The sequence below is a fragment of the Gadus chalcogrammus genome, chromosome 3 (assembly GCF_026213295.1).
Source record: "Gadus chalcogrammus isolate NIFS_2021 chromosome 3, NIFS_Gcha_1.0, whole genome shotgun sequence".
Taxonomy (NCBI): Eukaryota; Metazoa; Chordata; class Actinopteri; order Gadiformes; family Gadidae; genus Gadus; species Gadus chalcogrammus.
The window spans coordinates 14831129-14854048 of record NC_079414.1 but is presented as its reverse complement, the minus strand read 5'-3'; the positions used below and the strand labels follow the sequence as shown (position 1 = coordinate 14854048).

Sequence of the window (22920 nt, the reverse complement as noted above, 5' to 3'; positions counted from 1 at the left end):
CGGCCATAAAACAAAGACCGTTTAGACAACGTGATATTTCTGCTTTTTTATTTCTGGGGGAGGAGGCTACGAAATGGGGAAACTATAAGTAAAAGACCGTGGGTGCACATCCAAAAGGTCAGCACGCTTTTTGGCTCATCTGCATTTTCTCCGAATCCCCCGCCTCCATGTTTTTCACAGAAACAGCGACATTCTGAACAGCAGATCATATAAAACAACCCGACATGGAAACCTCCACAGGTCAGTTTTACTCACTTGCATCGACTGTACTTTGATAATTGTTATTTTCTATCTCCAATCACATGATTATTGAGTATTCGACGAGGATGGTGATATAGGCTGGATGTGTTATTCCATTGATGACGTATGAAGTATGAATATCGATGATGAGATGATTTGAACGATTATTTGACTAAGATCGAGGATCTGATAAACATCTGTATAACTTGTGGATTTGAAACAGATTTTTCAGAGTGGATTTTTACGTCATTCAGTAGGCTATATTATTAATTAATTCAGTCATTTGGATTTTTTTTTCTTCTACAGTAAAAAGTCAACATCTTAATGCATGTGTGCTATTTGATTAGTGAATAGTGAAGTTGAACTATTTGGTAGATTATGGTCTTTCAGGACGTCAACTATGTTTGAAAAGTGTTCCCAACAGTCGCAGTCTGTGTGTCAATCTTTGTCACATTGAGATTTTAACACAATTAACACACAATTTAAATGTGGAAAAATGTCGTCGTAGGATCACGCATATTTGTGGTTGGAAACGCACTTTTTTCCCATTACGTTGACTGAATGTTGACGGGACGTGACTATACCGAGAACTGTGACTCTGCGGTCATGCTGGAACCCCCCCCTGACAAACATTTTTACTTCCACCTTGATTGAACTCGTAAGCAACATGAAGTGTGATTGCTTAATTCTTTATTAATGCTTACATTCTTACAAATATACTTATTGTAAGTCGCTTTGGATGAAAGTGTCTGCTAAATGCCTTAAATTTAAATGTAAATATAATTATAATCCTATAGGCTACCTCATCACAGCGTCCCTATATCCTATCACAAGAACCGTGAACTTTTATACATTGTTCCTGTAGGCTATACAATTAGTGCATTTCACAGAACATTAAATGATACCATATACAACTGTGCACCCTGTTTGAAATAGCCTACGTGGAACACTAGGCTGTCTAAATATCTAATTTAGGTTATTTCCTACGCAGAAAGCAGTCTGCTCGCATTATATTCCCTCAGAACACCTTAAACTGACCAAAAACGACACGAACAGTTACAATTAACGCACCTCGCTGATATAAACCTCTGTAAATGTTGAGATAAAAATATTTTTGCTTCAGAAACGTTAATATATATGGTTTCAGAGACGTACAAATACTAACGTGTTTCTCTGGAGACTTGGTTATTGAAAGAACATGGTCAGACACTTAGGCCTACATACAATTAGACATATATATTACAGAGCGCTACACGACGCAAAGACAGATTCAAACGATAAGTTCTAAAAACATTCTGGCTTGACCTTTGTTAATATTCGTAAAAACACACTTTCTTCTAACCCCTACCTGCTCATAGTCCTTAATGAGATATCTCTGTAGGCTATTACTTTATAATCTCTTCCTGCTCCTTAATGACCCGTCTCACTGTCTAACCCCACCTGCTCCTTAATGATCTGTCTCCGAGTCCGTACTCACGTCTAATCATCTGTCTCCATATTCACTCTAACCCCATACCTGCTACTAAATAATCGTCTCTGTATCACTGTCTAACAACTACCTGCTACTTAATGACCTGTCTCCGTATTCACTGTCTAACCCCCTCCCTGCTCGTTAATGACCTGTCTCCCTATTCACTTTCTAACCCTACCTGCTACTTAATGACATGTCTCTGCATTCAGTGACCCATCTTTCTTTATATACTTTCTTATATTCAGAGTGCTATCGTTGCTTTTGCCATTTTGTGCAGCTCTTATGATCATGTCCTGTTTTGAAGGAAAAATTAATTTCCACTGTCCTCTTTCAAACAGGTGACCAACAGAATCCAACTGACTCCCCCTCCCCCCTCCACCACACACACACACACACACACACACACACACACACACACACACACACCACACACACACACACACACACACACACACACACACACACACACACACACACACACACACACACACACACTGTAGCAAAAGAAACCTAACCACATTGCAATGGGAACTACTTTCACTACTCAGAAAACAGGATGTGTATGTTGAAGTGTGTGTGTGTGTGTGTGTGTGTGTGTGTGTGTGTTTGTGTCTGAGCGTGTGTGTGTGTGTGTGTGTGTGTGTGTGTGTGTGTGTGTTTGTGTCTGAGCGTGTGTGTGTGTGTGTGTGTATGTGGTTTGCACGGAAAAGTTAATAAACTAACTTTCTCGAAAATCAGCAACAAGTGTTCAACTAATTCCTAAATGTTTTTTATTGAAAGCGACTTACACTGAGTTCAGATAAAGTATATGTATTTCAGATGTAGGTCATCAAGGAGCAGGTCAGAGTAAGGGCATCTTGCTCTCGGATGCATACACAGTAAACTCAAGACATCGTAGATCGGTCCCAGTTCGTTTCGGCTGGGACTCATACACCGTAGCCACTAGACAATCCCAAGACATTGTTTCTAAGGTACACATCATGACCAAGTTAATGACAATCTAAAGCGATGGGTGTTTTTATGCTATGCATAACATATATATATATTTTTTTCATATATATATATGTAAATATATATATATGTAATTGACACAGAGCAGCAAGTGGTTTTAGAATTTGTACATTTGTCAAGAGGCAAAGTGATTCATAATCATACATGCAATACTGTATGGTCCATATACATTACATTTGGCAAGACAAGGCAAAGGACCGTAAGTCACTTACATGCTTCAGACATAGACAACAGAAGTGTTAATGAGAACAGAAAAAGATGCGACGGTCTAGTGTTACAAAATAAGGCATAACATGTGATGTGATACAGAAAGCTTTGCAGGTAATAATATTTTTTCGCCTTTTAAAGGCCAACAAAAGATGAGTGTGAAAGGACGTTGCGGTCAGAACAAGACAAGAACAAAAAAAAATAGGTCTGTGGTGCGACGGCAACATTACAGACACATGATTTCATGACCCGAAGTAGTCACAATTCTGCTTTTTAGTTCACCTGTTAGTTACGGGGGGGCTCTCCCTGGCTACGTGTTAGCATACACAGGCGTGGCGATACTGAAAATAACAGGAAGGCGGTTGTGGTGGTGAAACCAGCAGACATTGCTCCTCTAACGGGTATCTTTTTGTCGAGCCACGCAGCCTTCTGCTTGGGCCACTGAGGACCTACCTTGGTGAAGACTCCCAGAGGGCCAGAGACATGGGGAAATGGGGATGGCGAGTGGACGCCTCCCGTTGGTCTCTTCAACTGCTGCTGCTCCTGGCCTCGTCATCACTGACTCTGGCCACCAACCTTACCGGTGAGTGATTCATCCTGCGCTCAACAAGTAAACACGGCCCCTTCGTTTCTGTTGAGGGACTGTGGTGGGGATATGAACAGACACTGTTTTTGAGTTGTAGGTTCTGTTTTTTGAAAGAAACTATGATACTGTGCATTTTTATCGTCCTCCCCCGATAACTCTTTGATCGTAATACAGTTATTAATGATCCATTCTAACTAGAAGGTTAAATACATAGTTAAACAAGTGCTCAAAGATAATGGTTTTAAGAGGGGCTATTTATGAACCACAAAATATGCATGCATGTTGTCCTTTAAAACAGGACAACAATATTCATAGACAAAGTGCCTGCGAGGGATTAAAATCAACATCTTGTAGACCGAATATTTGAAACAGGAAAACCATATTGTTAGACAAAGGGTCTGTAAGGGATTAAAATCAACACCTTGTAGACCGGCCGGCCACACTAGAAATCCTCTTATGAAAGGTCAATCGTAGGCTACTGCTCGCAAACATTTTCTCATGGAATATATCTGTAACTAAACAGAACTCACGGCATAATCCCAACCAGCTTCAGGTTCTGGATTCAGCTCAGGTTCGGTGCGTCTCTGGATAAGCGTTTAATCAAAACAGCCCCAGCGTCCCGGGAAAGCTGTAAAATCACCTTTCTGTCTCCATCCCCCAGGTCTCAAATGTCTGTGTGACTTCAACACCACCATCTCCTGTGATTGGAACAGCTCTTTATCGGCCCAGTTTCCTCCCATCACGGCTGCCACCTCATGCAAGCTCAAAACCGAAAAGATACGCCCCGGGTATTCACACAAGTCCCCTCTGGATCATTAGTTTCCACCATTATGATGATATGTTGTTTAACCGTATGAAGGTGTAAAAAACCTGCAGTGTCCTGAGTCTCTCCCATCGGGACGGAGAGTTGAGCGTAATTTATAGTTGCGATGCACTGTTTGCGAAGTGACAGGCAGTCACACACAATCATGGCATTTATATCGGGACTTGGCTATGGACTGCAACTCTTTGCTTGCGGACCTTCAAAACTTCAGAAGTGCGTGACACATAACAAATCACTGTGTAATCGATGCGCCAGGGCAGTGATTGCGTCTTTTTCACATCAGCTCATGCCGTTAATGTACGTCCGGTATACATTAGGTTTTTACAAGTCCAAGGTACAGTATGTAGAATAAATCTGACCGACAATAGTGAATTGCTACTTCAGTGTAATAGCCACTATGTACAAACAAAACAGACCACACTAGAATAACATTGAGTAGAATAGTATGGCATAGAAAAGAACATAGAACCTAGAACTAGAATATCATAGAAACAAACAGCACTTGAACTGACAGAGCTAGAATAACATAGGCCATAGCAAAAAACAAAAAGAACAGGATTAGAATAGAACAACAGAAATTACTATAAGGAAACTCTGACACTAATACTGCTTTCATTACAGTGGTGTATCAGCTAGCTATAAATCGGAATGTGATATGAGGCCCCGGGACCCTGCTCACCCAGCCTTACGAGCATGCAGCCTGGTCTTACCACCAAATTTGAGCCAGGTAACCCTAACTCTCTTTTCCCCCAACCTACCCTCAAGGTCACCCTAACCCTCTTCCCCCTACCCCTACCCCTCAAGGTAACCCAACCCTCTTCCCCTAACCCTACACATCAAGGTAACACTAACCCTCTTCCCCCTACCCCTTCCCCTCAAGGTAACACTAACCCTCTTCCCCCTACCCCTACCCCTCAAGGTAACAATAACCCTCTTCCCCCTACCCCTACCCCTCAAGTTAACTCTAACCCTCTTCCCCTAACCCTAATCATCAGGTAACCCTAATCCTCTTCCCCCTACCCCTACCCCTCAAGGTAACCCTAACCCTCTTACCCTAACCCTACACATCAAGGTAACACTAACCCTCTTTCCGCTAACCCTACCCATCAAGGTAACACTAACCCCCCCCATCCCCTAACCAAGGTATCCGAACCATAATCAGCCAATTAACTAACTTGGTAGGCCAGGTAACCCTAATACGCAAACCCTGACCCTAAGCAAAACTCTGACCCTCAAGGGCTCAAGAATAAGTGTTCTCCTTGTTGACTTTTTTCCCCTCAGGGGTTTAGACACAGTGATAAGTGGAAAATTGTTCTGGACTGTGAGTCTGTGAACACCACCACCATCATCTACAGGCCAGCAGACTACGGTAAGTACTAAGCATTACCTAACCCTTTATTCCCTTTACTGCTCATAGCCCAGGGCCAACATTAACACTGAAAACGCCTTTTTTCTGTGTGTGTGTGTGTGTGTGTGTGTGTGTGTGTGTGTGTGTGTGTGTGTGTGTTGGTGTGTGTGTGGGTGTGTGTGTGTGTGTGTGTGTGTGTGTGTGTGTGTGTGTGTGTGTGTGTGTGTGTGTGTTTGTGTAGTAAAGCTGAAGAGACCCAGCACGCCTGAGGTCAACCTGACCGCCGTCTCCTTATTCTCTGAGGTCCCTAGATTACAATGGATTGACTGGCGTGACATCCAACTGCAGTGGATAAAAGTGGGTCAACCATGGGGGGTAGGTGTGTGTGTGTTTGGTACACAATTTACCTCAACTCAAAGCAACAGAACGCAATGCAACTCATTGCAACACGTCCTCCATAGGTCCATCACGTGCATTATGAAACTCTTCTTGTCGTTTTTTTATTAGGCTCAGAACATTACGATGGAAACCGAGTGCAAACCCCTGTGCCAGATGGAGTTAACCGGGCTGGAGAAGAGAGGGCGGTACCAGGCGCGCAGCCGAGTCCGTCCTAGCGAGGCCGTGTACAAATCAGAGTGGAGCGACTGGAGCCCTGTGTTGCACTGGGTCTCTGCCGTCGGGACGGAAGTATCATCAACGACAGGTGAATGAAGAGCCGCCACAGGCCTTCTTCCAGATTGTACGTTGTGTTTACTCATAGGAGGAACCAGATGTGACTGCATGCTATCCAATACCACCACAGATCACAGCATCCTCTCCCAATGTCTCTGTTGGAAATCGTATGCAAACGAGAGATGGTAGGGGAACTGACCTTGCCCTGTGTTCTCTGGTCCTCAGAAAGAGAGTTTGTTATGCAGTGGGAAGCTCTGGTGACAGCAGTCGTAGGTGCAGTGGTGTTTCTGTCCCTAGCCATCATCGTCTGCAAGACAGACAGAGAGACCTGGTACGTAGAGAGCCAAGTGTTGGCGTCCACACAAGTAAAGTGTTTCGTAAAAGTGTTTGTGTGTGTGTTTTTGTGTGTCTCATGAATCTGATTTTGGATTAATATCAAAAGCCAGACGAAAGACAGGCTTTTTGAAGCCTGTAGCAGAATGGCAACTGTCAAAAAATGTTCTTTGTTAAAATTGTCGGACACTGACTTCTGGATCTGAGATGAGCTTTTTGCAAAAACACTTGCCTTGTCACACTTTTAATTGATTATGTGATTGGTTGGTTGGTTGTTTGACTAGGGTTGCTTTTGTGTTTCAGGGTGTTCATGGTGAAGAAGATCAGTGGTCCTCCTCTGCCAAACCTGGATCACTTACTCGGTCCTGAAGGCAAATCTCTGGTTAGCTTTAAAATGTTTAGAAATGTTCCTGCTTCTAGAAACTTTCTCCAGCACCTCTGCAATGAAACCAAAATATTTGGCCAGTTAGGCCTCTGATTAAAGCACCAAATCAGAATGGGAAATAATTGTAATTTTTAGAGGATTTACAAAAGTTGACAAAAGTACTGTGTATAGAGAGAACATGTAGCAACTAGGCTGGCAGTGGCTGAGTGGTATTGGCTAGGGGTGTCCATGAGCAAGACGGCGTCCCTTTCCTGCCCCTTAATGACATGCATCCCATTCCCTCTACATCACTGTTAATTCCTCAATATTAGATGATGATACACGCCACATTAAAACACACATTTCTCCATTGGTCCTCCTCAAGGTTTGGCTGAAGCCTGGCTTCCCCAGCGAGTCCCATCACACCCTGACTGGGCTAGATTTGATCTCCTCAGTGGAGGTCACCAGCCGCCAGTCTGCAACACTGAACCTCAGGGCCTCCTCCAAACACAGCCGGTCTGCACCACTTGCGCAGGAGCTCAAGGCCGCCTCCAGGTACTCCAACCCAAGCTATCCCCACCTGCTCCTCCACGTCGAGGCCCACCCTAACCTGAAGCCCTGCAGCGCCGACTCCCCTTATGGACCCATGGGCGGGGGAGCCGTGGGTGAGGCGGCAACGGGAGGAACAGAGGAGTATCAGGGGGAGGGCGGAGAAGGAAGGGCTCCATCGGACCTGAATCTACTCAACATGATCCCCGGCGCTCCTATCGGCACTACCGGGTCCATGAAGTTCTGCAAGAGATACGAAGAGGTGGGAGAGGGAGGAGGCAGCACGGCTGAGGGTGGGTCTCAAGGTTCAGAGAGTCAAGAAGAGGAAGGAGAAGAATCGCCGATTGAAAAGTTGCTGAGTCAAGGATTCGTCCGGGGAGATATCATAGGTCAGGGGTCACTGGAGGTTTGTTTGGACTATGAAAAGGTCGGGTCACTGGAGGTTTGTTTGGACTATGAAAAGGTGGGGTCACCGGAGGTTTGTTTGGACTATGAAAAGGTCAAGTTGCTTGAAGTTAGAGCCATGAGCCCTGACTCAGGTGTAGGCAGTGGGGGGGAGGAGCAAGTCAGTGTGGAGAGCCTGGAGGGTGTGGATTTCTCTCTTGGCACCAAAACATTTACATTTCCTCCGCTTTCGGGCACAGAACTACGACTCCCTGGTTCACTTATCGAGAGTTCCCCGTTTTTCCCAGGGCAAGGACCGAGTTCATCCTTGTCATTTAATTCGGGAGATGGCGTTTCCATGACGAGTACAACCACATTGCTGCCCTCTAGTGGCGGATATATGCCAGTGTAAACACAACTGAAAACTGAAAATACCTATCATCATATTATCTATGCAATGTCAAGTTATTATTTTTTTGGGGATATTTTTGCATTAAAAACTGATTATTAATTATTCACTATGAACTTTCGCACTCATTGTTAGGCTACACATTGAAGTGGTGGCATAGGCTTATCGTTCATCCTTAAACCCCTAACAACCTATGATAACTGCTTTATTTATATTCCATAGCATATGTTAAGCATCAACGAGGGTTTAACGTTTCAAAGAGACCAATCATATCTCCTTAAATAGAGTACTAATAGCGTAGGTGAATACAGCTGGAGTCCGAGGTGAATTCGGTATCTATTTTAACCGTTTTTGTTCCCTTAAAGCGCTGTTGCTGGGTGTCAACCCTCTACGTCACAAACACCTGTTGCCTGCAAGCTTCGCACTCGCAGCTTCACCTGAAGATTGATGGATCAGATGACGTCTCGTTTAACGATAGATTGCTATTTTCGTTTTTTAAAAATTGCGAATGATTGTGAGATCAACACAGCACTAATATGACACGAATTGGATGTAGGTGATCTTTGGAAAATATTTGACCGATATTTATCTTTGGACACATAAGCCTAGAATCGGCGACGTTTTGCGAGGAGCAGGCAGGTGTTGGTGATCCTTGCGAAACGTCGTCGGATTAAAATGTGCAAGACTAATGGTTATTCACAGAATTAACTGCGCGTTTTGTAATGGCTCCCCGGCATGGCTCCACCGAACTGCGGGTCAAGAACTCTGAGGTGTCACCTGTGGTAGTGGATCAACAGGTAAATGCAGCGACGGACAAGCTTGACGGCTTTTCTTTGTGAACCGTATGATACAGAATGTACATTAAACCAAATAATGAGCTATTTGTGTCTGTCTATATGTCTATATCAATAGGCTTATTGTAGAAGGTCATGTCAATTCGGCCTACCAAATGTCTATAACAATATCAATCAATCCACGACCTGATCCAACTACTTTAGTGCATACTGCACAATGCAGAATCACTGGTTTGCCATGTTTCTCCGAATTAAAGAGATTATTTTCTCAAAATTCCGAAATAAGTTTTCATGGAGAATAAGCTCAACCCCACCGCTAGAAGGCCTACTACATTTTAAACGTTGGACCTATCACTTTGAACAATGAACAGAAATAGTTAGGCCTATTTATGATAAAGATGATCTGAATTCCGATGTCATTAATTCAGAAAAACAGTACAATTCTGTTTTCCTGAAGTGAATGCATGACACTTCAGTAGGTGAACTGAAGAATTAAATGAACTAACACAATGAGCAAGGGTTAGGCGAGGCCGTCGGTGAAATGTTTATCATGCTCTCCAATTAAATGTAGCCTTTGCCAACCGATGCCCGCAAAACAACGAGAGGAACCACTATTAAAGGTTTTGCTTTATTAGTAGCCTATCACAACAAATTAAAAATATCTGAGGTCAAATTTCAACTTGCTTCGTCATTACTTTTGACGACACACCTTGGTTGAACTTTATTGCTTAACCATTTATCAGGCAAGCACGTATACAGGTAGGCCCCACAACGTGGGTAAGTGTTCAGGGTTGTTGTTGGACCCCTACTAGCTCCAGGGAGCGGCTCCATGGACCGGCGGGACCGAGATAACCGCTGTGAAGAAGTCAGAGTCCTGCAAGTATCTCCTGGCCGTCCTCCTGGCCCTCGTCATCGCCGTCGTCCTGGCAGGAGGCGCGGCCCTTGTGTGGTACTTCCTGGGTGGGAACCATGATCTCTCACACACACACACACACACACACACACACACACACACACACACTCACTCACTCACTCACTCACTCACTCACTCACTCACTCACTCACTCACTCACTCACTCACTCACTCACTCACTCACTCACTCACTCACTCACTCACTCACTCACTCACTCACTCACTCACATATACACACAGCAGGCACACATGCATAAATACAACACTCTTGATTGATTTACTAATTTATTCTCATGATAGCTTGATTAGTTTATTGGTAACCTGATTACTGAATGAGGATTGCTGAATTAATTTATGAATTGATTAGCAGATAATAGATTGGTTGCTTCTGGTCAATTTTCTTGCTGTCTCTCTGTCTTCCATTTATTTGTTGGTTATTGTATTGATGAGTTCATTGGTTAATTTATGTGTTTATTGGTTTATTCCCTGTGTGTGTGTGCGTGTGCGTGTGCGTGTGCGTGTGTGTGTGTGTGTGTGTGTGTGTGTGTGTGTGTGTGTGACAGATTATAGGGTGTGGGTGTGGGAGCCGAGGATGCAGCAGCAGTACACCGCCTACTTCTCCATCCTAAACAGGGAGCTGACTAATGATCTGACCTCTGACACCAGCCCAGAGTTCAGGAGCCAGGCCAGACATGTCCAGGACCTGGTCAGCCTCAAGCTTCATTTATGTGTCTCTCCGGCGTGGCCAAAAGGGGAATTGCACTGTTCTCTCCAGACCAGTACAATTACAACCTTAGTGGAGATCCAAGGAGTATTGAGCCACCACTTAAAAAGCCAGGGATTAGAGACCTAAGACGTAGAGACACACGACGTATAGGCCCAAGACGTAGAGATCAATGACGTAGAGAACCATGATGTAGAGACAGACGACGTATAGAACAACGACGTAGAGACCGACGATGTAGAGATCAACGACGTAGAGACCCAAGTGATAACCATATTATTCCTTTATGTAATGTCTTAGTTAAACACAAAAACATAATATCAGTAATATGACAGCGGTTGTAATTGATAACAATTGTCTCCTTTTGCTTCCTTCTAAAAATGTGGAATAAGTACTACATCATTCAGAATATCACAATGACACCTTTTAAAATAAGATTGGTGTGAAAAGTTCTAATAATCTAAACTGGAACAGACGTAGAAATAACTTCTGGAAAAAGGAACTATTCAGCACGGTACTCGGGTGTAACTAAGAAGTACTTGGATATGACTGAGGCTTGTGCTTTCAGATATAGACGTTGTGGTATAACTTGAGCTGTGCTGTCTCCTGGCTAAAGTAAAAAATACTGTAGGAAACAATCTCTCCTTTTGTCCTCTGTTATTCAGGTGGAGAAAATAATCACAGATTCAAGTCTCTCTCGGTACCTCAACTCCACAGCTGTGTTCGCTTTCGGGTATTGGAAGCGATGTTTCATGATGTATCGAAAGAAAGAATTATAAAGGACTGAAATGAAACTGGCTGCGCTTCATTGGCAGTTCCACTTCCCCTCTTTAACTTCCCCTCAATCCTTTGTCTTACAGCATATTTCACATTGGAGAGCAGATTTATAGCAGGCAGGGGGAAGCGGGGAATTACATTTGATAAATCATCAGAAATTTTCTGCAGACTAATTTCCATGAGCGAGGACGTCTTCCGCCAATAAATGCGATACGTCGGCACTCTGTGATGTGCTGCATCGGTTTCTGATTCATCATCTGTTCAATTCAAGGGGTTGCCAAGTAACCACCTGATACAATCGCTAGCCCCACCTGGCCTTTTCAAAAAGCATATGCTTCATATGCATTGTATTCATAGAGAAGTAGTGTGTGTATGCAGTATCTTTCTATCTGATATTTTACCTTGGGTACTATCTATTTAAATCAACAACATATTCATTGATAATTTTTTATCATAACTAGTATTGCTATGGTTTTAAGATATATGGCAAAACAGCTTCTCCTTCTTTAGTGTTATTCTACCAGAGTTTAGGTACATTTCCACCTTATCATGGATGTGTTTTCTTGCGTCAAATGCATAACTGCAAAGCATTGAGGGCAATGAACACCTCTGAGTGACCCTCTTCGTTGACTCACTCCCACAGCCCTCCTAGGGTCTCCTCGCCAAATTCCCTTTTCCCTTCAGACAAATGGAACAACACATATGATGGAGGCAGGGAATTGAGGTTGATTGCTCAGGGGAAGTCCACAAAGGAGTTGAGGGGTTAATGAAGCGCAGCCTCTGAGTAGCCTGGTATGATGTAAAACATCACGGATATCCCTCTCAAAGTTTCAGTATTGAGGTGGTGCCATGACTTTACTTCACTATTATTTAGTGATATATATAGTGATTTATAACTTAAATCAAGCTAGCTTTATCATGTTTTTCCTGGCACAAATTCTTCATGCATTTCAAACTAACATTTTAATTGTAATCAATTGAATCTAATCAGTTTTTGCCCTTACTCATAGTTAATCCTCCCTCCACACTCCCCATCCCATCCTTTACCCTCCCTGCCTTCCCACCTTATCAACTTTATGTGCCTGCAGAGAGGGCAGTCTGGTGGTCCACTTCCGGGTGCTGCTGTCGGTGCCAGCCAGCCGGGTCGAGGCGGTGTCGTTGGGCCAGGTGGGGGACATCCTTCAAGAGGGCCTGACCAGGTACCAGCTGTGTCAGGAGGAGGGGCAGGGGTTCCTCCTGCAACCCGCCTCCCTGTCAGTCACAGGTGAGACGAGGGAAGAGTGGGAGGAGGGTATTGAGGGGAAAGACATCAAAAGAAAACGATTAAAAGAAAAGGGGAGGTTTTCATGGACATATGCTGGACCAATCAAGTCTGAACCAATCAGGATCACAGCGCTGAACCATTTAGCTCATAAAAAATCTAAACATTGAACCCTGAACCAATCAGCCATGGGCCAATCAGGTCACAACACTAAACCAATCAGCCCTGGAGCAATCAGGTCACAAGACTAAACCAATCAGCCCTGGACCAATCAGGTCACAACACTAAACCAACCAGCCCTTGACCAATCAGGTCACAACACTAAACCAATCAGCCATGGACCAATCAGGTCACAACACTGAACCAATTAGCCCGCAAGTAGATGTATTTGGTACATGCAAAATCATGCTCAAATACTGAAGTTCATGAAATGTGGCAGACGACCGAACAATCTCAACCCTGATCCAATCAGCTTTGAACAAATCAGAACCACCACAACAACTAACGCCTCCTCTCTCCTACCCGTTGGTCTAAACCCACCAGACTGCTACCACTACCAAAGGGTGAAGACCGGGAGCCTCCCTGTGGCCCTGGGGGGCCCAGACGCCAGGCATTCCTCCTGCCTGTGGCACCTGCAGGCAGCCCCTGGCTCCCAGCTTGAGGTCAGCGTGGAGTGGCCGCTGCCCAGCTGTGGAGACCAGCTGCTGCTGTATGACGCCCTGACCCCCAGCCCCAGCCAACTCATCACCTCGTGAGTGACTGGCGCATCAGCCTTTCAGAGCAGCTCTACCATGGTTACATAAGAGGGGGGGGGGGATGATAGTGTCGGGGTTAGGCAGTTGGTCTCCCATTCGCACTCTCAAAGGAACTGGGTTTGATCCCTTATCTCTGAAACCGCTCCCTAACCTTTTTCTTGGCTCTCTCCAACTTATTTTATGTCTCCCTTCCTCTCCCTCCCAAGCTCTCCCATCCTTCCAAACGTATTCCCTCTCCTACCCACCCTCCCATCCTCTGCCTCCCCCTCCCTCCCCCTCTCAACCGCCCTGCTCTCTCCCTCCTCTACCCGGCTCCCTCCCCCTGGCTGCTTCCGTCCCCTTTCCCGCTCTCCCCCGACTCCCTCCGTCCCCCTCCCTCCCCCAGAGTGCATGGCTGCAATAGGCTGGAGCCTGCGGTTCGAGTGCTCTCTTCTGGCCAGTGGATGGCGCTGGTGTGGCTGTACAGCTCCCCATGCTCCGTCTCCCTGTCGGCTCAAGCCTGGGAGAAGCAAGGTAGGAGGAGCCTCCGAGACAACAAGAAATCAAAGGACAATACCTACTTACCTTGACAGCATCATTCTCAAACTATATGTTGCGTGAGTCTTACACCAAGGTCATTGTGCTAACCTTTCTTTCCATGACCTTGTTCAGAGAAAACACTCGTGATCAGTCTGACGAAGGCCTGGGATCGAAACGTTAACACTCATAAAGACTTGGTTTAATCTGAGCCTTTTATACAATTCACACGCACGCTTCTTTCACACTCTGACATAATGTAGTTCGGATGTGAAAGTCCCTCCAATTGAAGGTAAAACATTCACATTATTTATTCCAGTAACTTGAGGAACACATAACCATAGACTCATAGAGTATCCAAAATATGGGTGTAAAAATGTACATGATGTCACCAATTGGTCCACACAGTGCATGCAACAGTTTACAGGGTGTAGATCCTTCCACAGGGGGTCGGCATATTCAGAATCAGAGAATAGCCATATTTGGCACATCAAGGAAGAGACTTGAAAGGCCAACTCGCTCCAGTCAAAGCTCCAAGCTAAAAATGTATTGGCTCTGTATTACGAGAATAAATTAGAGTTCCTTTTTTCGACTTAGGATAGTGGATTGGTTACTCTACCACCAGCTACCACAAACCAATTGAAGGAAGTCACACAGATGAAGTGAGCCTTTATTTAGCTGGCTTTAATAACCAGAACAAAGACCTCCTGCAGGCAGGAGACAGGAAGAAGAACATCATCAAAATGTCTTCCTCTCAACATGCAACTCGCCTGCCTTTATCTGCCCCGAGCGCCTGTCTGGAACACTTCCCAGATTGTTGCTAGGTCAGCTCCAGGCTGAGTATCTGTTCTCTGATGCCACACTGCTACTCAGCAAGGGTTTCTACTGGGAACCCCCAGGATTGGAAGATGAATGCTCTTGACCGCAAGGCCAACTGACAAGCAAGTGATCGGTTATAGCGTTCTTACGGAGTAGGTTCACCCTGGAGTACAGGGACAACGGATGTTAACTAGCCTCTTCGGCTAACTCTGGCTAATTTACAGTTTGACTGTAGATTAGTGTGCTAAATAAGATAAAAGGACAAAAGTGTTGCTCCAGAATTCTTTCTTGGTCCTAATATGGTCCCTTTTCAATACCACTCTATTTTGCACATTGTATTTTTCCCTCCAGAGGTTCTTACAAGTGAAGCCATTGCAGACGTTGACTTTTTGAGGTTTGGGAAGAAGAACTATCCCAGAATGCATTTAGATTCTAATTTGACCAATGAAAAAGTGCATACATGGTGTAATATACGTAAGAACACAAATTTTACCCCAATGAGTTAATCAAGCATGTTGCCCTTAGTTGTAATGTCTTGTCATGGCTTTGTATTCCAGATTCAAATCTAATTTATCGTCAATGTGTTTACGGTCCAGCTGGCCTCAACTAAAATGCTAACTTTTCATGTGTTGTGCATCTCTTACCTCTGAAGCTCCGTAGGCACAGGGTTGGAACTTTGGGGCAGCAATGTCACGTAGACTGTTCATGGACCGTGCAATCGAGTCACTGTTTGGTCTGTCTATCTCTCCCCTCTAGAGTGCAATGGCAGTATTGGTCTGGAAGCAGTCTCAGGGGTTCAAGGTACCCTCAGGACGCCCTTCTACCCAAGCTACTACCCGCCCGACACCAACTGCACCTGGACCTTCACTGTGAGACCTGCTCGCTTCATCCGTCCATCCACCCATTGATCCATAGATTAGCTATCCTTCCATTCGATTAACAATTCATCGATGAACTATTCAACCACATCCAGCAATTAACGATCTATCCATCTATTAATTAACCATCCACAAATCAATAGAGTCTGTCTTTCTCTCCGTCTGTCTGTCTGTCTGTCTGTCTGTCTGTCTGTCTGTCTGTCTGTCTGTCTGTCTGTCTGTCTGTCTGTCTGTCTGTCTGTCTGTCTGTCTGTCTGTCTGTCTGTCTGTCTGTCTGTCGGTCTGTCGGTCGTTCTTTGTGTCTCTGTGCATTTTCCACCAGATGCCTAGCTTGGCTTACGGCCTCTCTCTGGAGTTTGAGGGCTATGAACTGACCAGGGCCGGCTTCCAGCAGCCATGCACTCAGGGCCAGTGGCTGGTCGAGAACCACAGGTACCAACATCCACTGAAGGGAGAGAAGGGAGATGGAAGGAGACAGGGGGGCAGGAATCAAGAGGGTTGGAGAAAAGGGTGTAAGAGACAGAAGATTTGGGGTCATGTCAAGATAGTATAATAGTATTGCAAACAGCATGGCTACCAAGGACTAATTAATAGAATTTCAATAGCAGAGGGCACAAATTACCAATCTTAAAACTGTGGAACATCTAAGGATTACGAGTTCACTAAGGGATTGAACATAAAATTAACATTAGAGACGGTAGAGACAGATTTATGAAAGCAATTATATATATTATATTATGTTTGTGCTTGTTTTGTTTTGGATTATGTTATTTGTGCTTGTGTTGTTGTTGTTGTTGTTGTTGTTGTTGTTGTTGTGTCTGACCACCATAAGACTGTGTGGAACCAGAGGCCTACATCCCTACAGAGAGCGTCTGTTTGTCCTGTCCACCTCCACCACCGTCCGCATGACCTCCGATGTGGCTCTCACTGGGCCAGGCCTCCAGCTGCATTACAGCCTCTTCAACCTATCAGAGCGTAGGTCCTGCCCACACACTGCTCAGCCATTGGTCCATTGTTTGACCCACTGAAAGAGGAGAGTACTGGAATAAAAAAGAGATACAACTACACTAAATAAGGACTGAAAATACATCTATACACACATTATGAGTAGCAGCAATATAAATCTACATTAGAGTCGAGTTTGACAATATTGACAGTATATGTTCCGTATGCAAACTATACATTAGTGACTGCAAAGTGTGTGTGTGTCTGTGTGTTTGTGCTTGTGTGTTCATAGCATGTCCCGGTCAGTTCCTGTGCACTGTGAACGGTCTTTGTGTCTCTGCCTGCGATGGGATCAAGGACTGCCCAAACGGCCTGGACGAAGAAAGCTGTGGTAAAAATTGACAAATATACAATGAATCTCTCAGAAGATTATTAGATCAAAAACCAAACAAGACTAATGCACGAGCAAAAAACCCCAGCCTTCTACATGTCATCATAGCCCCTGAGGAAGTGTCTTTACCACAACCACTACTATTTCTTGTAAAAATAATTCACCACGTTTGTGTGTTTTCCCTTCGTGTGTCAGTATGTGTGGCACAGTACCAGTGTCTGGTTGACCGTCGGTGTGTGGACTACCACAAGGTGTGTGACCAATACCCCGACTGTCCTAACGCCACTGATGAGGAGAACTGCACTGAAAGTAGGAAACACACGCACACACGCACACACACACACCCACACACACAAAAACGCACAAACACATATATATATTGTAGCAAACCGGCCCGTGCCAATTAAGGAGATGCAGAGCACCTGAGGAACAGGTGGAGAAGCAGGGCTTAAATAGCCTGCTTCTCCACTCATTCGGGGCTCTCCCAGCCATGTTGCTCCTGTACGGAGAGACCGGTCCTCGTGGGTGACGGGGATTCCCCCCACGAAGGGGATTCTCCCCCCAGGTTTTTACGTTCTTTTGTGTTTCTTCAGCGAGAAACATTATGTTTGAGTTTGGAATAAAACATGCCTTTTTGGTTTTTCCCCGCAAAATGGCCTCCTGTTTGGGAGGAGGTGGTTCCCTCACCGTGCCGGGTTGCCACAATATATACAGACACACACGCACACACGAACACACACACACACACGCTTATCTTCACGGGGTCAGTGGAAACAGTAAGTCAAGTCTTCCAGTTTTTAAACATCTGCCTGTATCTATATTTCCTCCTTGTGGGTGGGTGCCTCTGCGTGTGTGTGTGTGTTCATGTCTGCGCGAACGCGTGTGTGTGCTGCCAGGTGTGCAGTGTACAGACATGACCTATGCGTGCGCTGACGGGACTTGCCTGAGGAAAACCAACCCAGAATGTGACCTCATCACAGACTGCCCCGACGGCTCCGATGAGACGCCCTGCGGTGAGAGAGAGAATTCATCAAACTGAAACAGCTGTGACTTCTGCTATTGAGGTTCTTGTGCATGAGTTTGCGTGTGAGTCAATTAGTGAGGTGTGTGTGTCTGTCTTTGTGTACACGTATAATGTGTGCTGTGTGCATGCCATGTATGTGTCTGTGTACATTAGACTGCGGCATCAGTCGGATCACCAGCCGTATTGTGGGTGGAGTCAACTCCTCTGAGGGGGAGTGGCCGTGGCAGGCCAGCCTGCAGGTCAGAGGTCAACACGTCTGTGGCGGGGCGCTGGTCTCCGACCAGTGGGTGGTGACTGCCGCTCACTGTTTCTACGACGACCGGTACGTGACTTCTGATGTGATTTCAGTGTGTGGGATCGGCTTAGCTCAGGAGGTGGAGCAGTTGTCTTGTAACCGAAAGGTTGCAAGTTCGATCCCCAGCTCCTCCTAGCTGAGTGTTGATGTGTCCCTGAGCATGACACTTAGGCCCCGTCCACACGAAGCCGATTTCATGGCGAAACCGCAAAGGTCTTGTACGGTTCGGCCTTCCGTCCACACGAAGCCGGCGAATCCGCTGACCGAAACCGCAAACTTCTGAAACCACCCTCGGAGGTGGTTTCAAATCTACCCGGTTTCGTTTTGGATTCGTGTGGACGCCTGAAACCGACTGAAACCGTAAACCATGACGTCATCGCCCCACCCCTCGACCCTCTAGCCAATGACTGTTAAGCCCGCGGAGTCTCACCCTTTATGCGCATGCTCGCCTCTTCTTCTTATTTATTTTCCTTCTGGATTGCTGTAGCAGAAGCAGCGCCCCTTATGGGCCTGTAATGTGTACTACAGCGTTTCTACAGATCTACCCGGTTTCGCTTGACTCCGTCTTTACGGAGATACTCCGAAACCGGATAGATCGAAACCGTAACTGTTTCGGCTTCGGGTGGACGGAGCCTTAAACCTAACTGCTCCCGACGAGCTGGCTGTCGCCTTGCATGGTTGACTCTGCCGTCGGTGTGTCAAATGTGTGTCTTAACTGAGTCGCTTTGGATAAAAGCGTCTGCTAAATGCCCTAATTGTAAAAGTAAATGAAATGCACCTCTTCCCTGTTTCTGTCTAAACCTGTGGTCTCTCTCTCACTCTCGCTCTCTTACATTCCCTCCTCTCCCTTGCCCAGCCTCCTCAACCCCTCCGTGTGGACGGTGCATCTGGGCAAGCTGCTGCTGAACCGCACCGGCCCGTACGACGAGGTGGTCCCGGTGCTCAGCATCCACCTGCACCGTTACTACGACGAGGGCTCCCACGACTACGACCTGGCGCTGCTGCGTGTGCGGCGCTCTTCCCCCGCCCTGCTGGCCAGGCGCGTCCTGCCCGTGTGTTTGCCCCCACCCAGCCACCGGTTCAGCCCCAGCACGCTCTGCTGGGTGACGGGGTGGGGGGCCCTGAAGGAAAACGGTGGGCGGATTGCTACTAGTGGGCCGGGGCTGGTCCTATGGGTGGGGGAGGTGACATTGAAGGGATAGGTTCTATGGGTGGGGGTGGTTAGTGGTGTGGAGTTGTTTCTTTGGATGTGGGTGGGTAGGCGGTGGAGTCGCTTCTATGGGTGGGGTTGGTTGCATGGATGGGGTCGATCTATAGATTTATTCTCTGTAATTACTGCTACTTATTTTTATTGCATCGTTTTACCCTTGATTAATAGTGTTTTTTCTTTGAATTCTAATGTTATTTTAAATTTCCCGTCAGGGATTAAAAGTGTTGAATGATGTGTAACTCTTATCTCACCAGGAGAGGGCAGTAACGTGCTGCAGATGGTGGGCGTGCGGCTGGTCAGCGAGGTGTCTTGCGCCCGCACCTATGGACATTTAGTCACTCCCAGAATGCTTTGCGCAGGATACCGCCAGGGTGGGCGTGACGCATGCCAGGTAGGATGACATCACTCGGTGTATGACATCAGTTGGATGACATCACTTGCTGCCAGGCGACCGATAGCTAGCCTGTTCGGAAGGTCATACGATCGTACCAGAAATATACCTTGGACTGTACATAGTTATTACAAATAATTAATGATTAACATTATGATCATCATCACATCATACATTTTTCTAAGCACACTTTGCTAATCTGAATCTGTCACTGTTGAATGTCAATTATGTTAGTTCTATCTATTTATTTATTCTCTCCTTCCATCCCATCTTCCTTCCAACCGTCTCCCTCCTTCCATCCTCCTGCACCCTCCTTTCATCCACCCCTCCATCTACCGTTCCATCCATCCCTCCCCCCTCCTTCAATCCATCCCTCCTCTGCCTCCCCTGCCTCTTCTTCCTCCTTCCATCATCCCCCCCTCCCCGACCTCACACTCCTTCCATCCTCATCCCTCCCAGGGGGACTCCGGGGGCCCTCTCGTGTGTCAGGGGCCGTTGGGTCGCTGGTTCCTAGCGGGCGTGGTGAGCTGGGGCACGGGCTGTGGGCGCCCTGACTACTACGGCGTCTACTCCCGCATCACCAAGGTCTCCGCCTGGATCAGGGACATCATCCAGGCTCCCTGAGACGCCTCAGGTGTCACGAATGAACCTAGCGCCGGTATGCTACGGGCTGCGCTAACTGCCAGTGAGTGGCTGTGCCTTCAGGATGATGAAATACAACAAAAAACGATCCTGTTAAATATTTTATAATATTATATATTTTCTTTGTAAATCATATTTTAATAGCTATATAAAAATTAGGTAAATGTTTTTCATCCATTCTGTACATACATATGATATTTATAAGGGTTTTATTTTGCATCTGGTAATACAACCTTTGATAATTAATAAGAATATAAACAAATTTGAATGGAAGACAAAATATAGAAAGAATGGAAAGTCAGAGCGATGGTCTGTATTGAAACAAATGAACAGCAAGACTGGGGAGAAAACTTTGAAACAACAGCCTAAGTTTTTAACCAATTGGTCATGCTTCTCAGGATCATAAATATGCAGGCTTCCTTTAAAGTGATGCTTCTCTCTGTATAATTGGTTTTAGAAGGCTTTCCATCCAGCCAGGAGCTCTGTGTGTAAGCTGACTTGCTCATTGTGACTAGTCAATAGGAAATATCTGGTTAACGTTTGGTAATAACAGTTTCATGTATGTGACTCTGGTGTATCAGTCACGCACAGCCTAAACCTGAATGGGAGATCTTACAATAATTCGCTTCTGATAATATTTCTTTGGTAATAGTCCAGAGACAAATATCTTGATGTGTCAAAACAAAGCCAAATAAAAAATATAACTGCAAGCGGTGATTAATGGGGTCCGAGCAAAATAAAAAGTCATGAACACACTAATGGAAGATACATAAATATATGACATATAATTATGAAGAAAAGATGTTGATGTTCCCCTTAATGCCATACTGTGCCTCGGCTTTCAGGTGACTGGGCTGCAGAGCAATGACCGAATGTCATGTTTATCATGTTTATAATTGTCTAATCAGGATTCAAACTCTCAAACTAAGGATCACTAGTACAAAGCATTATCCCATTGAGCCACTGACAAACCTGAACTGTAGCCTCATTCACATGGTGAAAATGATTGTCTATTGATAAGCACACAACATCCAGAAAACTCCAAGCAAACATTTCTCAAATTAATTTAGGGCTTTCTTAAAAGCAAATACCTGAATAATCTTTGAAATTCTGGGGAATGTTGTCGACAAGATCACTAACGGAAGTAATATTAATATGACAGAGTTCATTATGAAGGAAAAATGGTTAACGAAGAAGTTCCCCTTAATGCAATACTGTGTCTTTGCAGTCGGATCCTTGGAAACGAATGAGCCGGAATGTTGATTGCCTAATGAATATCAGGTGCTGTTCAATGTTGTGTTTCTTAAATGAGTGGCCACAATAGAAAGTCATTTTCAGCTTGTTCATAATGCTCTAATCAGGATTCGAACGCTCAACCTAAGTCAGTACAAGGGTTTATCCCATTGAGCCACTGACATTCCTGAACTGCATGAAGCCTCATTGGAGGGTGAAAAAGATGCATCTGATTTTAGAGATTAATATGATGAAAGAATTTTGAGTCCAGGTCAATCTTGTAAGGAGAAATAAGGCTAGTTCATAATTTTTTTAAATAGCGCCACCTTTGAGTGCAGTACCACAATTTTTGAGTACGACATCCGGCTCAATTTGGAACAGCACTCACATCTGAAAAAATGATAGTACGGATAGTATACTATAGTATATATTCCTTTAAGTATACCCATGGAAGTACGGGAACACGGCACAGGTCAATCTGGTGAGGAGAAATAAGCCTAATATAATTTTTTACAATAGCGCCACCTTTGGGTGCAGTACCACAAATTTGGGTTTATGGGTAGAGGGGGTTATTGGTAACCATACCTGCAAATTCTATGAGTTTTCTACTTACGGTAAGGGCTGCAGTATGACTTTTACAGAATTTGAGGGAAAAAAAAAACTACAGAAACAATGGGGGCCAAGCAGCTTCGCTGCTCGGACCCCTAAAAAGGGGTAATATGTTAGCATATTTAACTGCTGCGTATATGCATGATGTTAGCATGTTTAACTGCTCCGTATATGTATGGTGTACGTATGTTTAACTGCTTTGTACATGTATGGTGTTAGCATGTTTAACTGCTGCATTTATATGTAAAGCTAGCATGTTTAACCAAAGCAACACAACAACCCTTAGTCAATAAAGGTTTACAAAACAGCCCTTTTCTGTTTCCATCACTCCCCCAGAAATTAACCA

General features: G+C 45.1%; 2 protein-coding genes across 2 annotated transcripts in view; both read left to right on the top strand.

The window, feature by feature from the left end:
* The window catches only part of LOC130379384 (uncharacterized), a 10384-nt gene extending 852 nt beyond the window's left edge, over nt 1-9532 (top strand). Inside the window, exons 1-10 of the mRNA XM_056586170.1 lie at nt 1-240; nt 3355-3512; nt 4177-4303; nt 4960-5065; nt 5620-5707; nt 5928-6061; nt 6194-6389; nt 6584-6689; nt 6995-7073; nt 7441-9532. The exon at nt 1-240 is cut by the window's left edge and continues 852 nt beyond it. Coding sequence (XP_056442145.1) covers nt 3413-3512; nt 4177-4303; nt 4960-5065; nt 5620-5707; nt 5928-6061; nt 6194-6389; nt 6584-6689; nt 6995-7073; nt 7441-8400 — 1896 coding nt within the window. The 5' untranslated portion in view covers nt 1-240; nt 3355-3412 and the 3' untranslated portion in view covers nt 8401-9532. The remainder of the gene's footprint in view (nt 241-3354; nt 3513-4176; nt 4304-4959; nt 5066-5619; nt 5708-5927; nt 6062-6193; nt 6390-6583; nt 6690-6994; nt 7074-7440) is intronic.
* On the top strand, nt 9120-22920 carry LOC130380053 (transmembrane protease serine 6). The gene is made up of 17 exons (XM_056587236.1): nt 9120-9194; nt 10004-10151; nt 10668-10810; nt 11494-11561; nt 12694-12869; nt 13410-13617; nt 14007-14134; nt 15713-15825; nt 16157-16266; nt 16667-16809; nt 17072-17170; nt 17366-17479; nt 18067-18183; nt 18348-18516; nt 19346-19623; nt 19954-20090; nt 20550-22920. The coding sequence occupies exons 1-17, from the start codon at nt 9120-9122 to the stop codon at nt 20712-20714; spliced, it is 2391 nt and encodes a 796-aa protein (XP_056443211.1). The 3' UTR covers nt 20715-22920.

Excerpts from the sequence above, each read along its gene's own strand:
- LOC130380053 (XM_056587236.1), top strand. The coding sequence starts at position 9,120 with ATGGCTCCCCGGCATGGCTCCACCGAACTGCGGGTCAAGAACTCTGAG. Across the intron at positions 10,152-10,667 it reads CCTTGTGTGGTACTTCCTGG|ATTATAGGGTGTGGGTGTGG; the intron begins GTGGGAACCATG and ends TGTGTGTGACAG. Across the intron at positions 17,480-18,066 it reads TGAGGAGAACTGCACTGAAA|GTGTGCAGTGTACAGACATG; the intron begins GTAGGAAACACA and ends GTGTGCTGCCAG.